The following is a 19,268-nucleotide window of genomic DNA, read 5'->3' as shown; positions in this document are numbered from 1 at the left end:
TAAAGTTGAAGGAGGTTCATTTGAAGCTTTTTTGAGGCTTTAGATTCTTCGTGAGGTACATTATTACAGTTCACGTGTCGTCCTAGATACATGGTGAAGACACAAATTACAGTTTATGAATGCTCCTGCTCTTGAGGGCTGCGTTTTTCAACCTGCTATTTGGTATCACCTTCTGGAGCATCAGGTACACTAAAGGTGTATGTATTTATTTGGGGAAATACGTGTTGTACCATGAAGAAGATAAAAACCTCTCATCTTTTAAAAAGATTTTCTCACTTACGTGAATTTGCTTCTTCTCCCTGCCACTTTCATAGCCAGGAGAAGTAAGAATTTCTGTCTGTGAGGACATTGCTTACCGCTGCTAGAGACGAGATGATTTCTGTTCTCATTGAGTCCTGGGAGCTGGAGATTAGACTCCTGAGAATGGGGTGGGCACTGTGAGGAGGAGGAATCCTTTCTCCTCAGGAAAGAACTGTGGCTGAGGCAGAAATCACTATAATAATCAAAGAAAAAACTGGGCACCCTAGTAAGAATTATTCAGGAAAGGAGCTGCTATTTTCACATGGGCCAGAGACGGTGACACAGGTTGTAGCTGGGCTTTCTGTGCTGTCCCTTTGTTCTTTCTTGTGTGGCTTTTTTTGGGGGGGGGGGGGTCAGTTATGGAGCAGGCTGGCGCTCTGCCACTTGAGCCACAGCACCACTTTTTGCCTTTTCCTGTGTATATAGTACAAGGAATTAAACCCAGGGCTTCATGCATGGTAGCTGAGTACTCTATGATTAGGCCACGCTCCCGGCCCTCATGTTAATTTTTTTTATTCGTATATAATGTGTAAAAAGGAAATGGTTGTCTTTGTATTTTGATCCTATAGTTGAGTACTGTAATCCTAAAAACATGCTATACTACTTTTTTTTTTTTTTTGGCTCTAGTGTAATTTGTCATGCTTCTTAAATTGAAAAATGTTGTACTTGATTCCTTTAAAAAATGTCAATAGCTTAAATCTGTGTGTGATTTTATAATTCAGAGCAGGGTGCTGGTGGCTCTGGCCAATAATCTTAGCTCCTCAGGAGGCTGAGATTTGTGATGAAAGGTTTGAGTCTGTAAATCTCAGATAGGTAGATTTCATCTACAGTTAAACAACCAAAGGCCAGAAGTGGAGGCATGGCCCAGGTGGCAGAGTGAAAAAGCCAAACAAGAGCGTGAGGCCTTGAGTTTTCAGCCCTTACACTGGCAAAAAAAAAAAAAAAAAAAAAAGACTGGATATTCATAGATACTGTCTAAACATTACAATTTGGGGAAAAACACATTTCATGTGGATTTGAAGCGATTGGGTGACTGAAGATCTGTTTTGAGAAAGGACAGGGGAACGTTTAGAAAAGAAATCTGTGCTTAGGAGAGATGTATCTATTCCCTCCAATTTTCTTCTTTTCTGTTTTAAAATATAATACCATAATAATAGATGCTAACAGGAAGACTCCATGTACTATTTTGTTCATAGGTGTCTTTGATGGAATATCATGCTTTTTTGTTGTTGTGGTTCTGACTAAAGTAGACTCATGCTGAGAACAAGTTATTTTGTCCATGTTCCAATGCAGCCTCATTGGTGGGGCTCAAGTGCAGTTTGTTCCTCACTTTGAGGCATAGTGGTGCGCCTGGGCCAAAAGAGTCAAACAAAAGGAGAGGCAGTCCACTGCCTGCTTAAGTTAAAGTGAGTGGGTCTCAAATGCAGTGTTTTGTGCTTTTATATGTTTGTTTTTCAAGTGATAAAAGTTTTGTTCTACTTCAAAGCTTTTCAGTATTTGGGGATGGGACTATGGGTGATGTAAACCATATGTATTAGAGGGAAGAAAAGGAAGGAAGGGAGGGAGAAGGGAAGAAAGAAGAGATGGAAACTCTATAGGTGATTTCAATAGCTAGTTAGATTTAGACCTCCTGATTTTCAGTGTATTTGATCAAAATCATCTATTATAGAAGAGTCCTTATTCAAGTTTAAGTAACTGGTACATAATTAATAAGTGTTACATACATATATATTTTCTATATATGCGCTATACATTGTACATTATATGCATATATACATGTGTGTATATGTATGTGTACATATGTATACAAGTACATGTGTGTTTTGGCGTTGTCATATACAATCTTGAGTTTAAAATGCTTCTTCTTAGCTAATAATGCACTATGGAACCTAGTTTTCAACAGGATTGTTAATCTAGAGAAGGACAATGAAGCGATAACAATAAAGGTAGGAATTAGCTCTTTCACCCCCTTGCTGACATTTAAAATGATAATTGATATTATTAATGTGAAATAGAAGCTTCTAGGAAGAGGAATGTTGCTGACCTATCATGTTATTTTTATTGGACAGTGGGGGGATTGAATTTAAGTCCTCATGCTTGCATGATAGGTGAGTGCTCTTATTGCTGAGACAAGTCCTTGAGGTTGATTTTTGTTCTTTTTTGGGGGATTGGGGAGGGGTCATGCTTCTCACCCTGGTCCATGCATAGGTGTGATCACTTGCGGCAAGCTAGCCTGGGTAACAAGTGCCCCCAAGCCTGGCTCTCTACTGAGTAGATCTCGGCAACTTTTTTACCTGGGCTAGCTTTGAACTGTGTGACTATTTGAAACATTCTTTTTCTTTTCTTTCTTTTTTCTTTTTTGCGGAGTTGAACTCTGGGCCTAGACGCTGTCCCTGAGCTTCTTTTGCTCAAGGATAGTGCTTTACCACTCGAGCCACAGCACCACTCCCCTGAACTGTGAATCTGAATCTTAAGTTTTCCAAATAGCTTTTGTGTTTGTTTTTAATGATTTTGAAGGAAAGGAAAAGAAAAGGGGTTAAAATTTTGAGGTCTTAGTAAAGACATGCACATAATCTTATTTTATAGTTTCCCTGTATAGTATTTCAAGTTTGCTGAAACCAATGAAATCATCCTGGTTAATATTTTTAAAGTCATTCACTTTTTTTTTTCAATTTTAAGTTCTGTTAACATGATCTGTTGACTTTTGCAGCTAAGAAGTAACTTCAGTTTCAGATCAATTTTCATAACCAAAGAAGACTTAAAATCGAGGGTAACAGACAACCGTTAGTATCAGGTAAATTCACTGAAATTTGAGTTGTGATTCTGTTTTACTGATGTATGCCTTTGTATAAGAGCTTTACAGTGTTGATGTCTGTCAGGGAAGAAGATAAATTGAGCCAGCAGGTGTCAGCAAGAACCATAATAAAAACATTAGTCTTGATTATTCTGGCCTTAATTTTGTTACTTTTGATATTTTTGTAGACACTTAGTCAGCATTTTAATGTAGAGTCCTTTCTCAGTGTGTTGCCCTAACGGGAAATGATCAAATGTTTTAGAGAACATGTCTGAAGTACAGCAACAGCTCTAAAGATTTAGTTCAAAGAAAAGACGATTGCCAAGTACTATGAACTTTTCCTTATTTCAATGCCTTGAAAAAAATTGGGCATAAATAATCCCAAATCAGAAAACTTATACTTAACTATTTAAACACATACACACACACAGTAAGCTGAATCCTGCTGTTTTAAAGTATATATGGCTATTGATTACTTAATATTTATAGTCAGGCTTTATAAGTGTATTTGAGGCTTACTTTTCAATGCAAATACTGTGTTTATTTTTGCCAGTTAGCCACTAATTAATTTATCTATCTTGTGATAGTCTACTTATCCACAAAATCAAAGCTTATCATTTGTCAAAATTAAAAATTCATCTCTTTTTTGGTTACTTGATGGATTGGCCTATGGATCCAGTGGACAAGCATGGCGTCCATAGTTTCGAGTTGGTCAGTGGCCTAGGGAGGAAGGCAAACCTAGCTGAGACAAGAGGAAGCTGTGCTGCAGCAGGATTATCACACATGCTTTATTTTCTGCCCTGTTTCTTGTCATGTTGGATAATGAGCTTCTGTTTCATAGGCATTTCTATCCAGCAGCCTTATTCCTATATATTGACCCAAGTGAACCTGTGTGCAAGTATTTGAAAAGGCTTAATTCCTAATTCCTTCAAAGTGGAAGCAGTTCAGATGCCCTTCAGTGGGGAGGTCGAATAAACACACTGATACATCCATTCCTTCCATGGTTTACTGCTCAACAACGACTGGGTGGCAGTCACTCAATGCTTGCGGCCTTAGACATTCAGGAGGCTGGGATGTGATGATCCAGCTTCCAAGCCAGGCCAGTCAGAGAAGTACAGGAGACTCCACCTCCCATTGACCAGAGTAGAGGAGTGGCTGCAGCAGTGCCAGCTGTGTGTGACTCAGAGCTAGCAAGTGTCAGCCCTTAGTGCAAACCTTGGTCCTGGCAAGAAGGAAGAAAAAAAGTGAATGAAGTATTTGGAGATGAATCTTAAATGCACCAGGCTATGTGAGAGAACCATGTGCTCTAGTCTTCAACTATATGACCTCGGAAAGACAAGACTCTAGAGACACAGTGCTCATTAGGGATCGGGGGAGGGGTTGACCATAAAGTTACACAAGGTGATTATGTGGGCTGATGGAATACTGAGTCTGAGGGTATTATGACTGTAAATAGAAACCTATGATTCTACCTCTTTTTATCCTCCGTGTTGATCGATTTTCTGGTATTTCAGTTCTAGTAGCGTTTTAAATTCTACAGTCATTTCCATCTACTGTTTCATGCAGATGATACTTAGGTCAAGCATGGCAGCAGGAAAATTTTACCCTTTTTTTTAATATTCCTTCCTGTGTCCTTTTTTTCATATATTTTTTATTGTCATTAATAGAAGGGTTACATGATATTTGCCAGACAGAAGGTACATTAATTCACATACATTGATACCCTTTCACATGTCTTGGTCCCCATTTCCCTCCCCCCCCACCCCTCATCTTATTTTCCCCCCTTCCCTATCCAATTTCAAATAATCAAATACAAATATATCCCATGTATCAGATAACAAAGTGAGATACTGTAACAATATGAGATAACCAAGGGACAGCAAAAGAGATGAGAGATAACATAGTACCTTAAGGACTTTAGCTCTCTGTTTGAAATAATTTTATTCTGTTTATTGTGCTAGTTTTCTTCATGGGGTCTTGTTTGCTTGAGTGCTTGGTTATGTTTATAATATGTTGAGTATTATATGTAGGAAATTATTTATAGAAATGATTTGGAACCTAAGATTTTTTAATCTTCTCCAGAGAGTATTTCATTGTTTTTTTGCCAGATGTCTAAGGGTATCTAGAATCAATTCCATCTACTTTTAGGATTTGAGTTAATGCTGAGTCTAGTGATAGGGTTTTTAGGCTTTCAGAATCTCACCTCAAATCCTGGAGGATAATTTTATTGAGTCCTGGACTGTACTTTTTGTTTCTCTATTCCAAGAGGATAAGTGAATTGCTAAACTCTCAGTACCTCGGCTCTCCCTATGAACATAACACTCAATGGAAAAAGCAGGTGTGGTACTATACTCACTCCTCTGCCTTTTCTTCATCCCACATAACTTGCTTCTTTAATGCTCTATGACTTTACTTAAGGCGGCCTTCAGATAAACGTGCACACGTGCGCGCGTGCACACACACACGTACACACACGTACACACACACACACACACACACACATATGTCTTTACAAGATGGTTTGGTCTGAATGACCATTCTGCCATCATGAAAGTAAAGGTTGCCTATATCCTTTGTCTTACCTATACACATATACAGAATAGTGCAGAGATAATTTTATACATTTGTATGCAAAATGCTGTTTTTAATTTGATATGTTCATATATTAGAATGTTCATATATTAGAATATAATGTATTAAACTATGTTTTATGTGCTTTGTATTGGAGCTGTTAGACAAACACTTAATAACACTTATTTGCTATGTGCAAATAAGTATTTTTCCCATTTTTACTAATGGGATTTTGTAGACATAGGAATTATGGATTCTTGTTTTATTTTGTGCACCATGAATACCCTGCTATTCACAGATTGTCCAAAGTAAAGCTGGCTTTTGTATACTTTGATATGTACCCATTGTTCTTTGAGTACAACTTTGTTCTTGGGGTCCGGATGGTTCAGTGTCAATTTGTACTTTCCCATCTGTGGCCCTGGTACTACCCATTTCTCCAAAAGAACACTGCTTCCTTTACATAGAGAATGCAGTACAAACCCAGTCTTGTGGGGAGCTTATGTTTTTAACTGAACATATAGAGATTGAATGCTCCCGAACTATTCCACCATTCTTTTCAAAGATCTTTTTATCCATTATAACACAGATGCATAAAAAGGAGCTGTTGAATTTAAGCAGTTACTTTTCCTTGCACAGTGTGATACAGACATGTCACTTGCTTGATTATGGGAAATACTGAATGACTCAGTCAGTTAAGTACAGATGGAGGGTGAAGTCAGGAATATTCCTGTTGAATAGTGATTTAGAGCCAAGAAAAATATTTGGTTCTGTACCCAAGTATTCACACTCTGCCAAGTATCAGGTGCCCTAAAGTTTCCATTATGTCTGCTCATGTTTTACATGTTACGTGTGCATACATATAGCTAAGTTAGACTTTCTTCTGGATGGGAAAAATGTTGCTTTTTAAGTATGATTGCTCCTCTTTTGAGTTTGTTCTTTAAAAGTTACATGGTCCTGTTTTTGAAAAAAAATGCCTTATTAATATTCTTGAAGGAGATAATGTTGCATATCTAGAAGGAATACTGAAGATTTTATGAAGATTAAAAGGAATTGAAATTTATTTCAAGAAAAGGAAACTTAAATTTGGACTAGTGTACTTCATTCAACCCTTTGAAAGTGTGAAAAAATATAAAAAGACTTTGCCTGAAGTTGTTTATGTGAAATATGTCTTCAAATTCATTTCTACCATTTCATTTTTATGATTTCCTACTACATGAAGAAATGGTGGGTTATGATGAACATATTTAAAAACATAAAGAGGTAGGATTTTTTTTTTTTCTGTCGACTGTGTGGCTTGAACTTTGGGTGCCATCCCCGAGCTCTTCAGCTCAAGGCTACTGCTCTACCACTTTGAACCATAGAGCCATTTCAGGTTTTCTGGTGGTTAATTGGAGTTAGGAGTCTCATGGACTTTTGTGCCTGGACTGGTTTTGAACTGCGATCCTTAGTTCTCAGCCTCTTGAGTAGTTAGGATTACAATCATGAGGCACTAGTTCCTGGCTTGAGGTAGGCTTTTTAATGAGTAGAATGTATGGGTGTTCTTTTTGGTCAAATTAGATTTTCTTTGAGTTTTACATTAAAAGTTGAATTTGAAGTATGGGATTGATTTGAATTCATTCCTTCCTTTCCTTCCCTTCCCTTTCCTTTCCCTTCCCTTCCCCTCCCTCCCTCCCTCCCTCCCTCCCTCCCTCCCTCCCTCCCTTCCTTCCTTCCTTCCTTCCTTCCTTCCTTCCTTCCTTCCTTCCTTCTTTCCGTCTGTCTGTCCGTTCGTCTGTCATGATATTGATTTGACTTCCTTCATTGTATTATTATCTTAAATTTTTTTATGTGTGTGTACCGGTCCTGGGACTTAGACTCAGGATCTGGGTGTGAGCCCTAAGCTTTTGTGCCCAGGGCTAGTACTCTATAACTTGAACCCCCAGCTCTGCTTCCAGCTTTTTGTTGATTAATTGGAGATAAGAGTCTCATGGACTTTGCTGCATAGGCTGCCTTTGAACCACTATCCCCATATCTCAGCCACCTGAGTAGCTAGGATTACAGGCATGAAACATTCCCCCAGCTATTAAATAATTTTTGTTCAAGAATTAAAGGATGGGCCGGGAGTGTGGACTAGTGGTAGAGTGCTTGCCTAGCATGCACGAAGACCTGGGTTTGATTCCTCGGTATCGCATACATAGAAAAAAAGCCGGAAGTGGTGCTGAGGCTCAAGTGGTAGAGCGCTAGCCTTGAGAAAAATCCAAGGACAGTGCTCAGGCCCTGAGATCAAGCCCAGGACTGGCAAAAAAAAAAGAAAGCCCAAGGACAGTGCTCAGGCCCTGACTGAGTTCAAGCCCCAGGACTGGCAAAAAAATTTTTAAATACAGAATTAAGGGAATATTTTTTTTAGGTTATTAGCATTTTTGTTATAATTTTGAAACACTTTTCTCTAGTTAAAATGTTTTTGTTTTCTGACAAAAATTCTTTTTTTTTTTTTTTTTTTTTTTGGTGTGAGTCATAGAGCTTGAACTCTGAGTCTGGGCACTGTCTCTGAGCTCTTCAGCTTAAGGCTACCGCTCTACTCCTTGAGCCACAGCCCCACTGACAAAAATTCTCAAGAAAAGTTTACTAAATGATTCTTATGCAAAATGTTTTAAAGCTTTATGTTTTTAAATTGTGCTACATTAATTATCCATCTATATTTTATAATTGTCAAGGACCAGGTTAATGTTTTGAGATGTATATTTGGTTTATTTTAGGTCAATTTCTGCAAAATAATAACTTTTTTAAGATGAAATTCACTGAGAATATATATAAAAATAAAACTCATTCTTATTAAGATTTTGACTAAGATGAAAATATTAGTTGTAGCTGTTCCATTCAAATAATGTCATTCATGAAGAAGTATATATTTAGAAAGATTTAATTAGCTAATATTTACTCAGAGTGCTTAATTTAGAGAATTTGATAAATGAATTAAATGTGGGAACTGAGGAATTTATTTTGGTTTGGAAAGGAACTGTAATGTTTCAGTGTTCAAATTATGTTGGTTAGCTAAATAGTGTCAATAACAATTACATTTACTTAATATATTTTGTTGAATAATTTTATTCGAATCATATGAATCTTTAAAAAGTGGCTTGCTGGTAGACTTGCTTTCTTAGAACTAAGTGCTTGTCATTGAAGTAGTTTTTGTGTCTATTCCCAGTTCAAATTACTAATTTTGTACTTTTCTGTTAAATATGTTGTTAAACACAAAATAGGAGATTGTTTTACTTTTAATTTGAACTGAGTTTATGGATATATGTGTGAACATTTGTAGGGTTTTCAAGATGTGGGGACTGTAAAGTACTTTAATAAAACTGTTTCCAAGCCAGGCACCGGTGGCTCATGCCTGCAGTCCTCGCTAGTCAGGAGATCTAAGGATTGAGGTTCAAAGCCAGCCTGGGGACGAAAGTCTGTGAGATTCTTATCTCCAGTTAATCACCCGAAAACCGGAAGTGGCACGGTGGCTCAAGTGGTAGAGTGCTAACTTTGAACTGAAGAGCTCAGGGACAGTGCCCAGGCCCAGAGTTCAAGCCCTATGCCCTACACAAACAAACAAACAAAAAGTATTTCCAGTTTTAGCTCAAATGGTTTGAGACTCCAAGACAATCTATTGAACTCCACTCTCCAAGCATCTACTTGGTAAATTTGGGCTGTTACAGGAGCTTTTATGTATGTGTTTGTCCTAGTGATTCATCTGTTTTTATGTTAATCTCCTTCTCTCAAAGCAAAAATCATGGAATTAAGTTTTCTTTTCTTTTCTTTTGTGTCATCAACCATATCTAGCCAGTCACCAGTCCAGAACATAATTCTACTCCAATAAACAACTCCACAGTTTATCCTTCATTCTCTATTTCTTTTTACTTTTCATGCATTCCCCAGGTGTTCATCAAGTGCTTATTGAAGCTGTGTCATTGCTGAGGAGTGGGGTAGGGATCAGGATGACAAGCAACAAGGGAGACAAATGCACATTGTTGTAATTACTGAGAAGAAATGGCCAGTGATGCTATCATAGATAAATAAGCTTAGGAAAGAGGCACTGTGGAGCAGTGGTTAGGGAAAGCCCTGCATTTCATCTTCTATTTAGGGAGTCTGGTATAGGATAGCACATGCAAAGGCCCCAGTGTTAGAGGCCTTTCTAGTAGGTGTCAGGAGCAAGTCACCCATGAGAGGGCTGTGCCGAGCTGATACAGGACAGGCAGGCATAGCCTCTCAGTGTTTGCAAAGGACTTGGATTTTATTTTAAGAACAACTGGAGTGCTGTGATTTGATAGATGTTTTTGAAATGCGAATGTGGAGAGTATGGTAAGAGAGAGACCAAATAGTACTATTATAATCCCTGGTGGAGACATAATAACTTGTGGTAAAGCCCTATTTGTAACAGTGGAGAAGGAGACAAATGGAGAGATGGACTTTAGAAAAAGAGCAAGTGGCACTTACAAGAGGCTGCACACAGGGAGCAAAGAGGTAAGGAAGGTAAAAATGAAGGATGCATTTTAGATTTCTAATTACACCAGCTCTTCTCAAAGTGTGGTATGCAGACATGTGAAGAGATGGGAGTAGGGTTCTTTTCTTTTCTTTTCTTTTCTTTTCTTTTCTTTTCTTTTCTTTTCTTTTCTTTTCTGTCATGGGGTTTGAACTGAGTGACTTGGCCCTGTCCCTGGGTTCTTCAGCTCTACCACTTGAGCCACAGTGCCACTTCTAGTTTTCTGGTGGTTAATTGGAGATAAGAATCTCATGGACTTTCCTGCACAGACTGGCTTTGAGCCGTGACCCTCAGCCTCCTGAGTAGCTGGGATTACAGGCCTGAGCCGCTGGCACTTGGCTTAGGTTTTTTTTTTGCTATTTAATTGGAGATGGAGTCTCAGACTTTGCTGCCTGGGCTGCCTCTGATTCCAGCCCCTGGAGTATCTAGGATTACAGGCATGAGCCTCTGAACGGGCATTCTTGAGACCTGTTTATATGGTCTTCATGATAAATATAATTTTTATGTTAACATTAAGACATTATTAGCTGGGGGTCAGGGGGAGGGAAATGGGGACCAAGACATGCGAAAGGGTATCAATGTATGGGAATTAATGCACCATCTATCTGGCAAATATCATGTAACCCTTCTATTAATTACAATAAAAATATATGAAAAATGGACATTATTAGCAAAGCTGCTGGTATATAGCTTGAATCAGTGCAGTACCACCAAACTATGAGCCTTTGTACTCTTTTCCTGTTGGGCAGTGATAATGAAAAAAAAAAAAAGTGCAGTTTCATTTAATACTGTCTTTGGGGTGAGGATGTATCTCACAGTAGACTGCTTGGCTAGCATACAGAAGTCCCTGGTTTGATCTTTATCATTGCAAAAAATTCAGAGTGGGCTTGGCAAGGCCAATGTGATAGAAACTTTTTTTTTTTTTTTTAATGGTTCATGGGGATTTGAAGTCTGCCTGGGCACTGTCCCTGAGCTCTTCACCTCAGTGCTACCACCACCCTACCTTTGAGCCAAGCACCACTTCCCATTTTCTAGAGGTTAATTGGAGATAAGAGTCTCATGTCCTTTTGTGCCTGGGCTGGCTTTGAACCTTGATCCTCAGATCTCAGCCTCCTGAGTAGCTAGGATTACATGTATGAGCTGCTGCACCTGTCAATAGAAACATCCTTACTAAATCTCAGTCTTCAAACACATGACATGCCTTTTAATGATGTGTGACTTGAGAGGCACATATGAAACACCACTATAATAAATTAAAGTCATCTAAAGGAAGAATATTTATACAGTTGTTTGGAGACAAAGTGGTATATCTGCTATTTTCCCGGTATACTCTTCTTACTTGAAAGAGCAACAGACAGATTGTGGTTTCTCAGAAGTTTTTGCATATATTTTCTTGAAAACAGTTTTAAAGGGAAAAAAAAAGCCATTTCATTTGTACCAGTGTTAAAGTTTTAACTTTTTTTTTTTTTTTCCAGTCCTGGGCTTGAGCTCAGGACCTGAGCACTGTCCTTGGACTTTCTCAAGGCTAGAACTCTACCACTTGAGCCTCAGCACCACTTCTGGCTTTTTTTTTTTTTTTTTCCTATGTATGGGTACCAAGGAATCAAACCCGAGTCGTTGTGCATGCTAGGCAAGCACTCTGCCATTCGGCCAAACTCCCGGCCCTAAAGTTTTAGCTTTTAAGGTGAAAATTAGACTTCTGGGAATCTTGTACACATTTCGGTAACCATGATGAAATCGGTGTTGATATTTATGAAAGGATATGATTTTAAAATATAGCATGAGGACATGGTAACATTTATAAGATCTGAGTTATGTCCATGAACTAAAAGTTTCAGATGATCAATGTTTGATGCTACAAAATCATGAATGAATAAAGTGAGCTACTAGTGGGGCGACAGATAACCGGATTCTTCTAGATTTCACAGATTCATTGGGAGGGCATGGAGTCTACCTTGCCATTAACCTGTGTCCTTGTGAACCAGGAAGAAGCGCCAGGCAGGCATTTAGGTACAGGCTTCCTAGAAGAGGATGACACTTGATGTACTTGGGTAGTATTCAAAGCCATGAAACTGATAGATTGATCTGAGGAGAAAGTGTAGGTTTACCCCCCCCCCCCCCAAAAAAAAAGAAAAATCATGTCTCTGGATATACCCGCATGTGTCAGTTAGATTGAAGAAGGAAGTTAAAAGGTGCAGCTATGCTTTCGGAGAAAAGCCAAGAGGGCGAGCAGTCATGGAAGGCCTCAGGAAGTGTGCTGGTTGGTTGTGTGGAAAGCTGACTAAGGAGGGCAGGACCCAGTGCTGACTGGCCTTTACTGTCTCTTACCTGGATTGTCTCAGTACTCTGTAGACTGGCTTTGTTCTGTGCCTGGATTCCCTCGGCTATGCCTCATCGTTAAATTCACTTTTGAAAACAGTTACTTTCTCTAAACTGCTGAAAACCCAGCATTAGTTCCCTGATATCAATTGGGTTATATAAATATCAGAATTACTTTTGGGTGTGTTGCTTTTTTACATTTACCATCCCTTCTCCACTGTCTACCAGTTTGAAATTGCTTGTAAGATGTGTTGTAAATTTGAGTTTTTTGATGCGTTCTTTCCTGTTCTTAGAATTCCATCTTCTTTGGGTCATGTAAACTTTGTTATTTTTTCCTAATCATTATTTGAATCTCAGCTCAGGTAGCCTCTCTTTTTGGGAACTTTACTGTTGCTTAAAGATTTGACTGTGAAAGTTGTTGAACTTAATATACTGTCTTTCCATTGATTTTTATACTTGTAGAAGTATGTGCTTTTGTGACTGGCATATATACAGGCTCTGAGAAAATATTCACTCACTTATTTGTACCATTGACCCAAAGGGCAGGGAATACAACTGTAGACAACGTAATTCTCTGAAATGTGATTCCTAATCTGAAATGTATTTCATATAGCAGATTGTCTTGGCTCCCTGTTTGCAGTGGCCTGGACCCACATCAGGTGCCATTAGGAACTTCTGTTGATTTTTTTTTTTTGGCTTGCCCTGGGACTTGAACTCAGGGCCCGGGCACTGTCCCTGAGCTTCTTTTGATCAAGCTAACACTCTACCACTTGAGTCATGGCATCACTTCTGGGTTTTTCTGTGTATGTGGTTATTGAGGAATTGAACCCAGGGTTTCATGCATGGTGGGCAAGTACTCTTCCATTAAGCCTCATTCCCAGTCGGTTCTGTTGAGTTTTATTCGTTACACTTAGTGAGCTTACAGTCAAGATGGGAATATTATAGAGATTCTGATTTCTTAAGCTCTATGATGCTGTCTGATACCCTGTAGTAATGGTTTTTCTTATGCAGACTGTTAGAGTAAATCACTTTGGGTTTTTTTGAATCCTGAGTGTTTTATTTTGGCTTCTTTCTTGTTTATTTTATTTACTTAGAGATTGTCATGCTTCAATAGATACAGTGAAGGCATCTCATTGTACTCTAGCACATGGTTTCACAGTGTGTTTATAGGATCACTCCGGCTGTGGGTATTAGCATACTATTTGGAAGCAGGCAAAATATTCTAAAATTGATACCAAATCAGTTATGTAATTAAGCTGATATCAAGGCTGAATAACTGTAACAGCTGTGGCAACTGCTTCTGTGATTGAATTTATTAGAAGCTATGTACATAATTCACTGCAGTGTAGGTAATATGGCCACCATACCGTGTAGTATTGGGGTTAGAAGAGATAGAAAAGAAAGTGCAGAGTGAGACGTGGACATACAGGCATTGGTAACTGTGGGGCATCGGTTCTTGGACCCTCCTGCCCCCCACAGACCTCAAAGATACTCAAGTCCCTTGTGTAGAATAGGACTTAAATAATTCAAAGTCTCATATATTTACCTATCTCATGCACATTTCCTCCGTATATGTTAAATCATTTCTAGATTTCTTTCATTTGGTGCAAAGTGGATGTTGTATAAGTAGTTGATACATTTTATTACCTAAGGAATTATGCCAAGAAAAAAAACTCTGTGTGATAAGAACTGTCAAAATCCTGCTTTTATGAAGGGCCAGTTGTGTATGAGTGTGTGCATGTGTACTTGTGTACATGTGCTTGTGTGTGCACTTGAATGTGCAGTGTACTTTGCCACACTATACTGATACTGTCATCTTTGCCTTGTATCAGATGACTATGTGTATGAACACTCTCAATATATACGGCTTGAGATCAGTCGGGTTGCAAAGGGGTAAAATAACTACTGGTTTTGCCTTCTATAAAAACTTAAATTCAAGCGAATAGCAGGTCTAAATATGAAAGGTAAAACAATAAAGCTGACATGATAAAATAAGAGAGCTTACATGAGGGAGGCAATTTATAGACGGTGTCCAAAGTGTTTATTGTAGATTGATGACTTTAAAAGTAGAATTTCTTGAACTCCAAGAGATGGAAATGAATGGTTTTGTTATTTTGCCTCCCCTCATCATTATTTTTGTTTTCTCTACCTGTTGTCTTGTATGTATATTTATCTATTTTGAGGAGGGCAACAGAGGAGCACAGAAATGGAGGGACAAAGGGTGAATGGGTGCAGCAGTGGGCCTCACTAGACACTAGGTTGAAAATGAGCTCCATACTCTGTAAGAGTGGTCAGGAGAAAAAGAATGCTGGGAGAAAATGAGGGAAGAGGTGACACTGCTCGAAAAGAAATGTACTCATTGCCTGACTTTCGCAATGACATAAAATACAAATAAAAAATAGAATTAATTAGCTAATCAAAGATACCATTGGTATGGTCTTAAAAAGACAATTCACAGGATATGTGAAAGTGCTGGGAATATAAATTACCCATGTCTTGAACATTTCTTACTGGCTTTTAAAGGGTATGTAAAAATATGTCTTTATTAGCTGTTTCAAAGGGACTTTATTTTGGAGTCACAAGATTTTTGTGTGGTATCTGGCATACTGTTGATCAAATAGTCTCATCAGGATTAGCCTTATAAGATTAAATTTAGAACTCAACGTAAACATTGCATTAGAATAACTGAGTAGAAGTACTACAAAGACTGGTATTTTGGGGGCGTGGAGGAGGGGTGCACTTTGGAAGCTGATAGCTTGGTTATGGAGAGCAAAGCTTAGTGTTTTCACAAAGCACAGGACAAAGGGAGACACCGTTGACCTGTTCTGCAGCACTGCTGCTGCTTTAGATAGGGGAAATGGCGGAGGTAGCACATGCCTGCGGGAGCTAAATAGAGCTTGGATTTACCAAATTATGTTGGGTGCATATGGTGCTAGCCATGACTTAGTCATCATTTTTGTCTGTTGTGGGACTTGAACTCTGGGCGTGGGCTTTATCCCTGAGCTCAAGGCTACTGCCCTATCCCTTGAGCCACAGTACCACTCATCATCTTTTATTTCCCCCCCAGAGTTCCAAAGTTCCTGTTGCTGCAGACAATGGATGAGCAATCACAAGGAATGCAAGGGCCACCTGTTCCTCAGTTCCAACCACAGGTAATTTATTCTGATGGATATGGGCACATGTGAGGGGTAAGTAAAGAAGCAGTGCATCCACAGTTCCTTTAGGAAGCAAACAAGACTTGTGATTTTTCCGGCTTTTGTCAGAGTTGTCCGTTGGTAAATACGTAGGTCTCATGAAAGAACATGCCAACCACAGGGAAGCTGGAGAATTTTACTCCAGCTGGATGATCTGTAGGCTTCAGCGATGATGAATAGGCTTGGGGAGGAAGGAGAGAAAGGTGAGGCTGGGCCTGTGCCTTTGCCACCTGCCTCTGCCTTGGTAGCTGATCTTGCCTTGCTTCCAGCTACCTGCCCTTATTTCTCTCCCTCTGACTGACTGATAGTGTTCCTTCTCTTTTATGTGTTTCTTTCTTCCTGTAAGATAAGTGAGAAGGGTGTTAACAGTAAGAAATACCTATACTCCTTTACTATTGGAGTTCATCATTCTGCATGCCACATTTGTTGCTGATACCATAAATGTCAATATTGATGTCATGTTTAAAATAATAAACAACCCCTAATATATTTTTTTTCTCAATATTGGGTATTGAACCTTGTACTTGCTAGGCAAGCATTCTACTACTTGAGTGTCTTGGTTGGCCACAAATTTATGATCTCCTGCCTCTCTCTGCCTCATCTCTTCTGGGATTGCAAGTGTGCATTGCCACACTCAGTTACTCTTGTGGTTTTTTTTTTTTTTTTTTGGGTGGGTCATGGGCCTTGAACTTGGCCTGGGCGCTGTCCCTGAGCTCTTTAGCTCCAGGCTACCACCATACCCTTGAGCCAAGCCCCACTTCCTGTTTTTCCTAGAAGTTAATTGGAGATAAGAGTCTGAGGTCCTTTTGTGCCGGGCTGACTTTGAGCCTTGATCCTCAGATCTCAGCCTCCTGAGTAGGTAGGATTACAGGCGTGAGCCACCATGCCCAGACACATTCAGCTACTTTTGTCTTTCATAAAAACTATTTCTCAACGTGGTGTTAACAGTTTTACTTGGACAGTGCTTCTCAGGTTGTGAGGAACTGATGGGACATCTTTCAAATGAGAGGAATAGTCACATAGGTTTTAGATACTTGGGGAAAACAGTGACTTAAGACAGGATTGCTTTAGAGTCTTTCTTATACTAATGTAGTATGCTACTCATAAGTATATTATGCCATTTAGTATAGATGGTGGCATGCTCTTCAAATTTGTGGAACCCTTTTGTCTATTTTCTCCACTCTGGAGTTGGTTTTAACTCAGGGTCCTGTGATTAACAGGCCAGATACTCTACTACTTAAGAGACCTTCTTCCAGCATTCCCTCCTCTGCTACCTGTGTATGTGCCCTTGTGTGTGTGTGTGTTGAGGGGGGGTATCCTGGGGCTTGAACACAGGTTTGGATGCTGTCCCTGTCCCTGAGCATTTTGCTCAAGGATATAGCATTCTGCCACTTGAGTCACAGCTCCATTTCCCTTCTGTTGGTTAATTGGAAATAAGAGCCTCACAGACTTCCCTACACAGGATGGCTTTGAACCATCTTCAGAGTGTGTCTCTTGAGTAGCTAGGATTTCAGGTATGAGCCACCGCTGCCCAGTTTCTTCCAGTTCTTTTTACTTTAGCTGTTTTTTTTTTTTAATTTGCTACAGTTTATTTATTTATTTTTGTCCTTACATAAGCTGACTTAGGACCAAAATCTACTACCTGTGCCTCCCACAGCTGGGATTGCCAACATATCCAGCTTGGCTTTGCTGAACAAGAGCTTTCAAACATGAATCCTATTGAACCTTCCTCGCAGGCAACTAGTAATATAAGTAGGAACTACTTACCCACCTTTAGAAAAAAAAAGATATATTTTCTTTCAATACATTTATTGCCTTCTAGGAGCAAAGTTTAGAAAAAACTATGTATAAAAGTGATCTTTTCTTATTTTTTTTTGTGACACTACTCATTTTTCACCCTCCCTCATCCCCTCTAATTTGTTAAATTCTGCCCATCTCTCAAAGGCCATGTACAAAATATCCTGTCTTCCATGAGTCTTTGTCTGCTCTTGCCTTCTTTGGCACTGGCTGCTTTTTCTCTGAACCTCTTCTGCTAATCACTGTGTCATATTCTGTGGACATTTTTCCTCTCATCTTGTTGTCAAAGTCTTCTTGTCTAGGGGCCCTGTGGACATCAGCCTCTCACTGGTAGCAGATACTCAATGAAAATATATAATGATACCACACAGGAACCTCTTAGCATTAACTCACTTCTGTTAAGCCATTAATTGTGCTTAAAAATGATTTTGTTCATGATTTGTAACTAAAATCTCTGTACTGAGAATAGAAACTTTTTGTTTGGCATAAGGCGAATATTTTAATTTCAGAAAGATTTTTCACTCCATTCATTCATTCTTTCATTCAGCAATGGTAGAGATCAAATCTAGGACCTTGTAAATGGTGGGCAGGTACTCCACCACTGAATTGTATCCCTAGTTAATGTGTGCATTTATGCATGTGCGTGCATGCGTGCGTGCATGCTGGATCTACAGCTTGAACTCTGGGCCTTGGTGCTATCCCTGAGCTTTTTTTGCTCAAGGCAAGTGCTCTACCATTTGAGCCACAGTCCCACTGCTGGCTTTTTCTGTGATTAATTGAAGTCTCACTGACTTTCCTGCCCAGACTGGTTTGGAACTGTAATCCTCAGATTTCAACCTCCTGGGTAGCTAGGATTAGAGCATGAGCTACCTGGCTCTTTGTCAGTTTTCTGTTCTTTGTTAAATTTACTCTCTATGTATTTGTATAATGACCATAAACTATGTCATCAAACTTACATAACTTCTACCAATTTCTCAAACAAACATAGATACTTATGTTGTGTTATGTGATTTCCAGCGAAGGCAATAAAAATGCACTTTAAAATTAGGTAAGTCATGTTATGATTTTGGAATCACAGTTTTGAGTATTACTGTTTCAAAGTTAAAAACAAAACAAAACAAAACATTTTCTCTTTTGTGTCCTAGTGATTCCCCAGCCAGGAAAGGTCGGAATGGCAGTAGGAGGCAAAAATAAAAGTAATTGTTTTCTTAGGAGATACCAGGCTGCCCCGGGGTATACATTACCAAATTATAGAAAGGGTTCTGTGACTCCTTTCACACCATTCCTTTCACTGCTGCCTCCTGCTGCTGCTCCTGTGAGGCTGTACTGCCTCCCCATAGGAAGTAGGCAAGTGTCATCTGGGCTATAGCTGCCAGTGGCGTCTGTGGGGGACTTTATTCCCCCTCTGCCTCCAGACTGATGGTGTGAGACAGAGAAAGATTACCTGACAAGAGCTTATAGGCGTTATTGCTTATTAAGTCTTTGAAAAATGTTGCTGCTCTCAGTGGCCTTACTTGAGAAGACCGGGAAAGACAGCCTCTGCTCAGGGTTGACAACCTTCTTTTGTTTTGTTCCACATCATTGGCCTGTATAATGGGGGTGATAGGGCAACATATGGTTAGCTCCATGACTTCTTTCACTTTTGTAATGCTAATAGAATCGGGACATAAACAGAAATCTAAAAAAGTCAGCTTCCCAAGTGTCAAATACCAGCTCACTGTTATAATGATGACAGATGTGTATTCTTAGCAGATCCTTTCTTTGCTTTTCATTTTTTTTGAGATGA

General features: G+C 39.2%; 1 protein-coding gene across 2 annotated transcripts in view; it reads left to right on the top strand.

Annotated features, from left to right (window-relative positions):
- Nek7 (NIMA related kinase 7) overlaps nucleotides 1-19,268 on the top strand; it is a 134,098-nt gene that overhangs the window by 40,472 nt on the left and 74,358 nt on the right. The window contains exons 2-3 of one of the 2 annotated variants that reach the window (XM_090341465.1): nucleotides 3,011-3,094; nucleotides 15,559-15,643. In XM_090341465.1, coding sequence (XP_090197591.1) covers nucleotides 15,587-15,643 — 57 coding nt within the window. In that variant the 5' untranslated portion in view covers nucleotides 3,011-3,094; nucleotides 15,559-15,586. The remainder of the gene's footprint in view (nucleotides 1-3,010; nucleotides 3,095-15,558; nucleotides 15,644-19,268) is intronic. The other variant, XM_090341463.1, reaches the window with a different exon arrangement.

This window comes from Megascapheus bottae, chromosome 10, assembly GCF_031878675.1.
Source record: "Megascapheus bottae isolate mThoBot1 chromosome 10, mThoBot2.hap1, whole genome shotgun sequence".
Lineage (NCBI taxonomy): Eukaryota > Metazoa > Chordata > Mammalia > Rodentia > Geomyidae > Megascapheus > Megascapheus bottae.
Note: the sequence above shows the minus strand (reverse complement) of the source record. Positions and strands in the feature narration are given on the sequence as shown.